Source organism: Procambarus clarkii, chromosome 18 (assembly GCF_040958095.1).
Source record: "Procambarus clarkii isolate CNS0578487 chromosome 18, FALCON_Pclarkii_2.0, whole genome shotgun sequence".
Lineage (NCBI taxonomy): Eukaryota > Metazoa > Arthropoda > Malacostraca > Decapoda > Cambaridae > Procambarus > Procambarus clarkii.
In genome coordinates, this window is record NC_091167.1 from 12962218 (window position 1) to 12974562 (window position 12345).

At 45.2% G+C, this 12345-nt stretch overlaps 1 protein-coding gene across 12 annotated transcripts in view; it reads right to left on the minus strand.

Moving 5' to 3' along the window:
- The window catches only part of LOC123750762 (uncharacterized), a 387264-nt gene that overhangs the window by 129212 nt on the left and 245707 nt on the right, over positions 1-12345 (minus strand). For 10 of the 12 annotated variants that reach the window (XM_069326267.1, XM_069326271.1, XM_069326268.1 and 7 more), the window contains one exon: positions 68-204. The exons of 1 other annotated variant lie outside the window; for it this stretch is intronic. In XM_069326267.1, the coding sequence (XP_069182368.1) occupies positions 68-204 (137 nt within the window). Of the gene's footprint in view, positions 1-67; positions 205-12345 lie in introns of those variants that run through there. One more of the 12 variants, XR_011229011.1, reaches the window with a different exon arrangement.

Here is a 12345-nt window from a genome sequence, read left to right on the forward strand (position 1 = left end):
TTATACAAAACCTTAAAAAAAAAAAAAGCTATCTTAGGAAGTATACATAAACATTCAATAACACTACCTCTTGAAAACGACTACGGGCTATGGTCTTGTATAGCTGGAGAGCCACTCTCAAACAATGCTGACCTTCATTAAGGTTTCTTTCATATGCTGTCACATGTACACTTTCATCATTTGCTGAAGCAATTGGGGGTCTGGCTGTAAAACAGGTCAAATATTAGTTATCACATTCTAAAATTACATGCAACAAAGGCCATATATAGGCTACTGTATATTGAACGATGAAAATTAAATACTAAACAAATTAATGAAATGAAACTTAAAATTAAATATCAATGATACCCTCAGATACACTCTGTGTTGGGTCTATTGTAACAAATAGGTAAAATGCTAACACAGATAATGTATTGTATTATTATCTGTATTAGCATTTTATCTGTATTAGAAACCGAAGTTCTTTGAATCAAAGTAGTACTGTACAGTATTGCTGGGGAGGTTCTTCTCCGAGCCCCAACCACGGCGGTATCCGGGTTAGAAGTCCTTGTGCCTAATTTCACCAACTTCGAGATCAACTCAGGAGCTCACAGTTCCTGCGACGGCGCTGGAACCAATCGTGTTGGCAATTGCCTTTTCATTGGAGACTTTTGGCGCTGTGGAGAAGGGGAACCTGGTGCTTGGGTAACAGCTTCTCCTCCATATCAACCTACTCTGGCTTTGCACCCTGGAGAGACCACTCCAGACCAACAACCAGAGCACAATTCCATAGTCTCCCGAGACTGATGGATGCCTACTACTATTGTATTACAATACTGTACAGAACAACCTAGATTCGAAGAACCTCAGTTCGGCAAAGCATTGGTTGGGTCGCGCATTTGTCAGGCAGGATTTACTCGGCCGTTTCGACGAACTCTGGTTCGCCAAAGCAGGGAATGTGAGGATTTGCTAACGATGTTGGAAATGTTGGTCTTCCACCGGTCTTCACAGACCGGTGGAAGACACACTCATTATATCATAGGTTACAATTAATAATTCCTTCATATAACAAGTTGGATTACACAAGTGGACCAAACAACTAGTGAACCATAATAATTAAACACCAGCCAGAGTGATCCATACAACAAGTGAACGACCGAGTTTCCATGAATTTTGTTCACTGATTTATGGCACACCTATCTTTGTAAATCGATTTAAAGGTTGAAGCAAGAGATGCTAGCTACACGTGTTGAAATCTCCTTATAGACATTTTCTGTGATGAAACAACTTGAGTGAGGGTGGACATATAAGGGAATACTCTACTGTAAACCACGCTTGGTTTTCCTTCATCTGTGTCATTATAGTTCAATGACCCATGAGTTTGAAAGTTTCAGATTAATAAATCTTTTCTAAAACAGGTGTTTTAACCACAATGCTGCGCCGAGTTTATTGTGAAATTCCCCCTGTGCACATGAAATAAAATGTTCCCAAAAATTCTTTTTTCTTCGTAAAAATTTTTAATTCCCTTCCTATGTAAAAATAAATACCAAATTCCACTTACTTTGGCTGTGGGGACGTGGACAAGGTGCGCTGTGACGTCATCAGGGGCTGGTCGCCCGTGCGTGAAGCTCCCAGACACGGTTGCGCAGGCCATTCAAGCACCGGGTGTTGCCACAAATATATTTACAATTATTTGTTCTATGTATTTCCAATGCAGTTTTATTTTTTTTTCATATATGATGCATATTTGTGACCTTTACAATATGTATACAGTGGAACGTTCATAATGTTCCATGGAACTGATACATGTGTCAGTAATGTGTCCACAATAAATGTTTATTGTCGCAATATTACCTGTTAAAAATTCACTAAAAATTACAATATGTACAGTTTCACACACTATTTACACAGTAACACACTGTATTACACACTCAGTACTTCGGAAGTGAGTAATAATCAACGAAGTAGTCCATGGTACACAGCGTTACTTCGCTCTCAGTGCACCAGGTACAGATAAATTTTTGCTTCCTGTTTCTTCATTCTGTGTGCTTGCAAATAACGTATTCACATACACCTTTGGCTTTAGTACTTGTAGGTTGTATGTAGCCAAGCTTGTATAGCATAAGGTAGTATTGAAAAGATTACAGGAAAAGATCAATTTGTAAGGTTGTCTTGAAAAGATCGCTTTGTAAGGTCCCACACAGAAAGAGATTCAGCTAGCCTCAAAGAGTGTCTGTCAGTCAGGAAGAGATTCAGCTATTCTTAAAAATATCTATGGAAAACACCACCATGGAAGCCGCTAACACTGTTCATCTATGCTCCTTTTATCAGATGCATCATCACTGAATGCAGAAAATGATTCATCTAAATAAATTGGAGATAGCATAGGTGGGCAAGGATGGTGCTCAGAGCTACAATTGGATACACTCGCTGTATAGTCCTCATAGGTGCTGTATCACTTGCATCCGACCTTTGTGTTAGGTCCTTAATGCGCCTAGCTTCACCATTATTATTACCCTTATGATCTTCAAACAATAAGGTTTGAATTTCACCGACAGAGCGTGATCTTTCAACACCACGTCGGACAGGTGTTTGGGAGCCAGAGGCGCGTGCACCACCCATGGTTGCTCATTCAGTACTAACTCAGCCAGCAGTCCTAGGGCATTCTGTGAATTTTTTCCAAGATGGCTGCCTCTCACTGGAGGTCCTAAGAGTCCATTTCATACACAACCAACCGTGCACACATTTAGAATGTGTACGAAAAAATAAGAGAGTCTTCTCGGTTGACGCAGTTTCCCACCGACCGAGAATACTCGGTTGGCGCAGTTAAGTGGTTAATAGATTTTCATTACCCTAATTATATTTCAAAACTAAATATAAAACAAAAAACCAGGAAACACGCCATTTTCTGGGTGAGTCCCGGAGGTTCCCTGTTGCTCTCCAGGCTGAATGGATATGCATAACTTTCAGGCATCAATGCATGGAGTACTTGCCTACTGGGGACCATGAGCCAGAACCTGGCCTCCTCTAGAAAGGCACGAGGAGCAATGGCCTATAGAGACCCCCCATGTGGTTAGGAACGTTCTATGTCTGCCATCAACCAGGATAGGCACTCAGAGAGGTAGGCGCCTCAAAACAAACCCCAATTCTGGTAAAACTATTGCGACCTAAGACCGAATAAGTGAACAGAATTCCCCAAACGAAAATTAGCAAACGGGCACGACGTCATCATGTCACTGCACCTCTGTCTGCGCAACCTCCCCCTCTCTAGGAGGGGGAAGGGGAAGCCCCAGACCCACCTGCCGGCGACCCAACCTTCAGTTCTTCGGTTGGATGTCAAAAAGCGCAAAAAACACCGCCGACCGGGAGGGAGGGAGGGAGGGATGCCTGGGAGCCTCGGAGACTTGCCCGGAAAATGGCGTTTCATTAGCAGACGAGGAGTCACAATAACGTGGCTGAAATATGTTGACCAAACAACACATGAGTCGATTGTCATAACATTCAACGCTGGTTTTCTGGGGGAAGCCCTGTCAGCTCCCCGGACCTAGCTACCCAAAGATAGGGAAAACAGGGACTTACCCGGGAAGTGATCCGTCCTCACTCCTCAACGTGAAGTCGAGACAACTGGCTGCAACCGCTGATCTAATGCAACGCAGGCCCTACCAGGCCCAGGGATATTCACAAGGTAGCGAGCGGCCAGAACCCTGTTCAATCTCCAAAAACCCTGGGCCCGAATGTCAACCCAAGACACGTTGCCAAAAACGGCAGCCAACGCAGCAAACTTATGAACATCATGAGCCCGGGAATAGACCGCAGGCTGGCTAGACTTAAAGAGATCTAGGGGTGGTTTTAGATAGAAAACTATCACCTGAGGACCACAAAGAATATTGTGCGAGGAGTCTATGCCACGCTTTCTAACTTCAGAATTGCTTTTAAATACATGGATGGCGATATACTAAAGAAATTGTTCACGACTTTTGTTAGGCCAAAGCTAGAATATGCAGCGGTTGTGTGGTGCCCATATCTTAAGAAGCACATCAACAAACTGGAAAAGGTGCAAAGACATGCTACTAAGTGGCTCCCAGAACTGAAGGGCAAGAGCTACGAAGAGAGGTTAGAGGCATTAAATATGCCAAAACTAGAAGACAGAAGAAAAAGAGGTGATATGGTCACTACATACAAAATAGTAACAGGAATTGATAAAATCGATAGGGAAGATTTCCTGAGACCTGGCACTTCAAGAACAAGAGGTCATAGATTTAAACTAGCTAAACACAGATGCCGAAGAAATATAAGAAAATTCACTTTCACAAACAGAGTGGTAGACGGTTGGAACAAGTTAGGTGAGAAGGTGGTGGAGGCCAAGACCGTCAGTAGTTTCAAAGCGTTACATGACAAAGAGTGCTGGGAAGACGAGACACCACAAGCGTAGCTCTCATCCTGTAACTACACTTGGGTAATTACAGTGTACATATGTACATGTGTACACACACATACACGTGAAAAGAAAATTACAAGCCGCCGACCAGTGGGCAGAGAGCACCATGCCGGCCTGGTGAAGAAGGCACAAAACTGCATCAAAAGGCCCACCTCGACAACAAAACCCAAAGTCCCAACATGACCACAATACATGCCAAGACCCAAAAAGATCAGTCTGCAAGCCAGGAAGACCCCGGAACCCCAGAAAGCAGAAACGGGTCACACACGAGGAAACAAAGCCCCCTGAACCCACAAAGGGGGGCCCATGAGGAAGAAACCTCCGGAACGAAACCAAGGAACCCAAAGGAACCCGGAATCGAACCCGGGGGAGCCCAAACCACCATATTTGCCGGCGGAGATACACCACAGAAAGGCAAAGCACAGCCCCAGACAGAATCCCCAGGGAAACAGTCAAAACAGACCAAAAACCGTGGGACAAGGTGTGGGAGCAAGCATAAACAGACAGGGACACTAAGCCCAAACCCTAGGGCCCAGACCCAAAACAGACAAAAACGGAAAACCTGGAGTAAAATCAACACTCAAACGTTCCCAGAGGAACACAAGACGGGCAGAAAACAGCAGAAAACCAAAGAAACGACAACAGAAGAAAAAAACAAACTGAAAAAGGTAAAAAAACAAACTGAAAAAGGTGAAAACACTCACCCAAGACGCTCACTCGCACACCCAGGCGCATGTAAACAAACCCTAACGCCACCCTGGAGGCCACGCCGGGAAACCAGCTGAAGAAAATGGCCACCAGAACAGGGGGCTGTGACCGACTCAAAGATATGAAAACACGCCAGCAAAAGTGGGAAGCAAGCAGACTGGATGGGCGAAAAACTCTGCCTAGAAGCAGACAACCCAGGCAGGGGCAAACAGCCCCAGAACTGCTAGCAGGCATCCCCCACAGCCCCAGAACTGCTAGCAGGCATCCCCCACAGCCCCAGAACTGCTAGCAGGCATCCCCCACAGCCCCAGAACTGCTAGCAGGCATCCCCCACAGCCCCAGAACTGCTAGCAGGCATCCCCCACAGCCCCAGAACTGCTAGCAGGCATCCCCCCCACAGCCCCAGAATTGCTAGCAGGCATCCCCCACAGCCCCAGAATTGCTAGCAGGCATCCCCCACAGCCCCAGAACTGCTAGCAGGCATCCCCCACAGCCCCAGAACTGCTAGCAGGCATCCCCCACAACCTGCTAGCAGGCATCCCCCACAACCTGCTAGCAGGCATCCCCCACATCCTGCTAGCAGGAACCCGGAAGACACATTCAATGGTCCACCGAGCCCCAACTGGTTTCCAGGGCCCGTAGGGTAACAACTACGGGAAGCCGGCGCAAGGTGTTACTAACCAGTTAAAACCCAAAACTAACAAAGGGGTAGAGGACAACACTGAAAATCCCTGTGACGTGTACAATCACGGGGGCCTAGCAGAGGGCCACCAAACACTACCAGTGGAACTATAGTCACACTAGGCAGACCCCACCAGGCAAATAAAAATAAAAACGAAAGAAAAACCCCGTAAAAGTACACTGTCTCCAGAGGCAACAGGAACCGGTCGCCGCTTAGGTGGCAGGTCGCGCAACACCTTGACGCCCTAACCATCACAATACCAGTCCTTACCCAGGGCCAAACAAGGGCCCCACGCCCCAGCTGGCCCCAAAGGCGAGGCAAATGCCGAGCAACAAGAACCTCTACGGGAATGATTCCCGAACGCCCCAGGGAAGATAACCCTGTCACGCAGGGGCAGTACTCACAGGGCGCTTAGGGAAGGAAGCCCCTAAGCACATGCAACCCTGGTGCTGATGAGGTACTCCTGGCCATCGAACAACACAACACACGGCAGTGTATGCCACACAAGGCAAACACCGCCTAGAAAACTGAGGCCAGAGAAGCGTCAGAGTGAGTGTTCATGGTGTCGGGGTGTGTGTGTGTGTGTGTGTGTCTGGGCTGGAGTACCCCACAGGGAGGCCCTTCCCCAAAACTTAAGATAAGTGCTCTCAAGATCTTTATCTGTAGACTGCAAATCCCAATTTATATGATATATTTCACTTGTTCGAAGGATGGATATGTAAACTGTATGGAAAGTACTCGTATTGTTTGTTCTTTAATGAAAGGTGTACGTTAAGATTGGCGTATGTGAATCGGTTCTTTGTAATGATATGTAAATGAATGCAAAATTGCATCGTCAACAGCAGCCGCCCATAGAATCATTACCTTAGGTGAGGGTTGGGAAACAGTGATGACATCAGGTAGGTAGTAACCTTGGGTCAGACCGTCTTTTCCAGAAGGTGCAGTGTCAACAGTGCTAGATCAATAAGCCAGTACAGAGCCCTAAGTCTTATGCCTCTGCGATTACCCCAAGCCATTGATAGGGAAGTATGTGACCAGATATAATGATCTACGCTTGTCAGGTGTGGTGGTTTATGGTCGTCAGTCAAGGTACAGGAGGGCCTTGGTACAACTGCAGGGTCCGCATCCTATTATTTGACAATGAAAGTTGGTGGCACATGATTATTAGAGGTGCTTGGCTCTTATGGTTGCTAAGATTAGTCTAGGCTTGGAGAAAATGTTATTTCTTAATATTTAGTTCATTTAATAGCGATCTGCGTGGAAACTAGTTGGGATTGATGTTACTTTACGTGTGTCAAGATAAAGCTAAGTCGCTACAGATTACGCTGGTGAATAGACTGCCATAACAGTGAAGCTGCATAAAATGACTTAATAAAAGTGTTTGAAAGAGTGATAAGGAATCAAATCTCCAGTTTTATGGAAAACAATGAACTTCACAACCCAGGTCAACGTAGATTTAGAGCCGGAAGATCTTGGCTTTCACAATTATTCAACCACTATGACAAAATCACAGAATCTTTGGAAGAAAAAACAAAATGCTAATGTTGTATACACACACTTTGCAAATTCATTCGATAAGTGTGATCATTGAGTGATAGCCCATAAAATGAGATCAATAGGAATAACGGGTAAAGTGGGGTTGGATTTTCAAATAACGTCCAAATGCAGCGAAAAGCTGTGTCCCAGGGCACAGTCCTTGCACCACTGCTGTTTCTCATTCTTATTTCAGATATAGACAAAAATATTAGTCATAGCTTCGTGTCATCCTTTGCAGATGGTACAAAAATTTGCATGAAAATTTCCGCTTCAAGCCGGTATTAATAAAACTTTCGATTAGACAACGGAAAATAATATAATGCTTAGCAGTGATAAGTTCCAGGTAGAGATGTACAGTGGAAACGAGGAACTTAAGTGAAACACGGTTCAGGACACAATCAGGCCTACTCATATAAGGAAAGCAACATGCAAAAGATTTAGGAATTATGATGTCTGACGACCTCACTTTTAGTAAACATAACCGAGTATATATAACGGTGGTCATGAAAATGATTCAAAGTATTATGAGAACGTTCATATCCAGAAATCACACAGCAATGCAAATAGTATTTAAATCACTGGTGCTGCCCCGTCTTGAGTACTACTCATTACTCACTTTCCCTTTCAGAGCAAGACAGATTTCTGAAATAGAGGTAATACAGAGTACCTATACGGCACTCACACCTCTCTTTGTTTTTTGTTTTAGCTTTTTACCATGTGGGTTTTTTTTTTATGCCTAAATTCTGGGTGCCTGACCCTGGTCGATGGCACATAAGGAAAACCCCAGCCACAAGGGGGTTTTCCAGGGCCATTGCTCCCTGAAACCTCTCTGAAGGGGCCAGGTTCTGGCACTGGTCCCTGGTAGGTCTGAACTCCTTAACTAATGTTCCGGTCTAATATAACATACATTAGCCCGATAAGCTCCAGGGAGCCGTAGGGGCTCCCCACAGAAAAATTAATAAATCATTTCTAAAAGAAGTGTATTTATAGCTCTTATTATCCTAATAATGTTGCTAAACTAAATATATAACCCAAAAATATATAATGCTGTATGATGTAATTATATCTACCGTTTAATTACAATAAGATTAAAATATGAACTCCCCCCAAAATATGTGAAGGGAAGTTTACTGGTGACAATAAATTATAAAATACAGTCTGCTTAGAAGTAATAAATTTGATATCTTAAAATCATAATCAAATAAATCACCAGTAGGTTTCCCCACACCGCCAACCCAAATAGCCGCCCATCCACCTGCCCAAAGCTCGAATATCCACCCATCCGCCTGCCTAAAGCTCGAATAGCCACCCATCCGCCTGCAGCCTGCCCAAATAGCCACCCATCCTCCTGCCTAAACACAAAATAGCCGCCATACCGCCTGAGCCTGCCTGCCAGTCAGCCACCAATCCATCCATCCACGATAATGTGGTTGATGTTCAAAGATGAACATTCCAGATTTTTGAGTTAATGAAGAATGGTTGAAATACTTAACATTTTCGTGCATATGGGACTAAGTCTGCATCTGCAATTTTTCTCACGGATGTGTGTATGGGACGCAGCTCACGTCCCAAATTAAAATATTAGTTTATATTCAAATTTTTATCCGATCATTCTGGGACCGATTTTAAAATGAGCACCTTCAGATTGTACACAATTTGATACCATACCAAATGGTGCTCGCTCACGGGTTAGGCTTGGCCGACTTTCGGCTTTGCAGTGGGGGAGTCACACCGGGCACACCATAATTTTGAGTATAACGATGGTTCACAAATTTTATTATATAAATATATCACACTACACACTATTGAATAATTACGCAAAAAACTAAGAATAATTAGTCATTGAAAAAAATAGGTAATACATTAACCCTTTAGTTGCAGAAGACATCATATGATGCTTTGAGTGACTTGCAGTAAATTGCGCTCGGCATCTTATGATGCTTAGGAGTAGCGTGCAAGATTTAAACGGCCCGCGGATACACGGGGTTCACCACACCTTCATCAGGGCTCTTGTAAACAGATGCCACTTAAAAAAAAAAATCGTGGGCCAAATTCCCGGGTTTGAGGGGCCTCAGTATCGAGTGAGCTACCAAGCCTGACGCACGCAGCATGAGCTCACAGCACTGCTGTTCAGCTTGTGACCACAGCATCGCCTAAAAATGCCATAATATACATGTTCTTGCTATTTTTTAGCGATGATGATATTATTACAGAAGACCCCTGACTGATAAAACTGACCAGGGTTCTGATAATAGCAGGATTGTGGTGATATTTAGCGCTGTGCTCTATGGATGGAGGAGTAATGCTGTGGGAGGGAGGGTGGTGGCGTTGTCTTCTGACTGTGTGGCCACCTTTGATTGACTGCACTCACCATACCAGCTTAGTGGTTCGCTATGGTGAACACAAATGTAGATACTTATATATAACGTCTGTATATAAAAGCAAAAACAGTATGGTGGGAGGAGAATGGTGGCAAGTCAGGTGAGGTGAGGGAGGGAGTGAGTGGCAGCCAGTGGCGGGCTGCCACTGCCACTCAGCATACCAACTTAGTGGTTCGTTATGGTGAACACGAATGTAGATACAGAGCACCACTTGGTTTCCGAACCCCTTGGGGACGAGACCCATCGGTTATTTTGTAAGTTCATAAACGAGAAATGGAGGAAAATGGAAATTTTTTTTTTTTAAATTTAACAAAAAATTCTAAGGGAAAAAATTGACAGATTCATAGCATAAATGCAACAAATGAAATAAAGTTCATTGTGTAATTGCGTTCACTCACCCCCACCCTTCCCTCCCTCACTGCTTCTCTCTCACTGCTTCTATCTCTCACTGCATCTTCCCCCTCACTGCATCTCCCCCTCACTGCATCTCCCCCTCACTGCATCTCCCCCCCTCACTGCCTCTTCCCCCTCACTGCCTCTCCCCCCTCACTGCCTCTCCCCCCTCACTGCCTCTCCCCCCTCACTGCCTCTCCCCCCTCACTGCCTCTCCCCCCTCACTGCCTCTCCCCTTCAATGCCTCACTGCCTCTCCCCCTCAATGCCTCACTGCCTCTCCCCCTCAATGCCTCACTGCCTCTCCCCCTCAATGCCTGCCATCCCTCCCTCACTGCCTTCCTCATAACATGAGAACAGCAGGCTATGGAGAAGGGGGAGCTACTAACGGGGTGGAGGCTGTGTAGAGGAGGACATGTATGTCAGCGCCTGCTCACAGATGCCAACTGTGCATAATTCATATATAAAACTATATTTGTTTAATTAATAAATAGGAAATAATATAACATGTTAATGATTAATAATGTATATTAATATATGAAAATTAACATTTTGGCATAAATATTTTACAACTAAAATTAAAATTTGTAATAGAATATGGCTGAGAAGTTTGGCAACCATCGCCTGGTCAGCAAATCCTTCCTTGCTGCCTCCCTCACCACTCCACCAACAGAGAGGGGGAGAATTAGTGAGAGAGGAGAAATAGTGGGAGAGGGGGAGAATTAGTGAGAAAGGGAGGGAGGGGAAGGTAGGGAGATATGCTAGGAGGGAGAATGGGAAAAAAGGGGAGGGAAAGGCAGTCAGGCAGCCAGCCAGCCTGCCTGCCTGCCTGCCTGCCTGCCAGCCAGTCTACCTGCCTGCCTGCCTGCCTGCCTGCCTGCCTGCCTGCCTGCCAGCCTGTCTGCCTGCTAGCTTGCCTGCCTGCCTACCTGCCAGCCAGCCAGTCTGCCAGCCTGCCTGACAGCCAGCCAGCTAGCCTCTCTGCATGCCTGCCTGCCTGTGCCAATCCCTGCCAGCCTGCTTGCCTGCTTTTCTCTCCCTCCCTAATTCTCCCATCCCCCCCCCCTCACTACTTCCTTCCTGCCTACCTCCCCCTCCCTTTCTCACTAATTCTCCCTCTCGCTCTAATTCTCCCCCTCTCTCTCTCTCATACTGCCTCCCACCTAAGCTCCCCCATCCACCCACCAGTCAGCAATCACTGACGCAATGCGTGCATTTGGAGCCGACATGGTGCACAGATGTTTCTTGATTGTGCAGATATGTAAAACAAAATTACAGAATGAACTCTCCAGCCTCGTGACAAATCAAAATAATAGAAATAATAGGCCGTGAATCTGTGAAATCACAGGGTAGAAGGCGGCAAACTGGACCATCTCCCACCCATCACCATGGGCCGGCGCGACGCTTGGCAGACCGCTTCCTACCCGAACTTTGTTCGTGTAGCATGACTCCCCAACCCCAATCGGGAAACTGGAAGTTTCAGATAACTAAAGTTCGGAAACCACGTGGTGCTCTGTACTTGTATATAACGTCTGTATATAGTGAATAAAATTAAAAACAGCATTGTGGGAGGAGAATGTGAGCAAGTCAGGTGACTTGAGGGAGGGAGGGAGGAAGTAGCAGCCAGTGGCAGGCTGCCACTGCCACTCAGCATGCCAACTTAATGGTTCGTTATGGTGAACACGAATGTAGATACTTGTATATAACATCTGTATATAGTGAATAAAAGCAAAAACAGTATGGTGGGAGGAGAATGTGGGTGGGTGAGGTGTTGAGGGAGTGAGTGGCAGCGAATGGTTGGCTGGTGTGTGGCGGTCACTCCTCGTTACTTTTTGACTCTTAATAGCAACTTAGTGGTTCGTTATGGTGAACAAAACATGCAGATACTGTAATAACCGACAAAGTATTTGTTCACTGTTTGATAAACATAATTGAATCAACAATATGCACACCATATTTTTAAATACAGCGATGATTCACTCATTTTATTATATAAATATATCACACTACACACTTGAATAATATTACAGCAAAAAACTACGAAAAATCAGAGACATTGAAATAATTAGGTAATTATCTCTTTGTGGCAACTCCAGCCTGACAGCTGGCGAGCAACAGACCGCCTGGGAAGCACGCTGAGTCAACGCCTGTCTTTTTGCCAGACTTCCCTACCCTATAGCGGGCAATATATGCCACTTACGATTTATTTTATTATTTTTCTCCCATGAT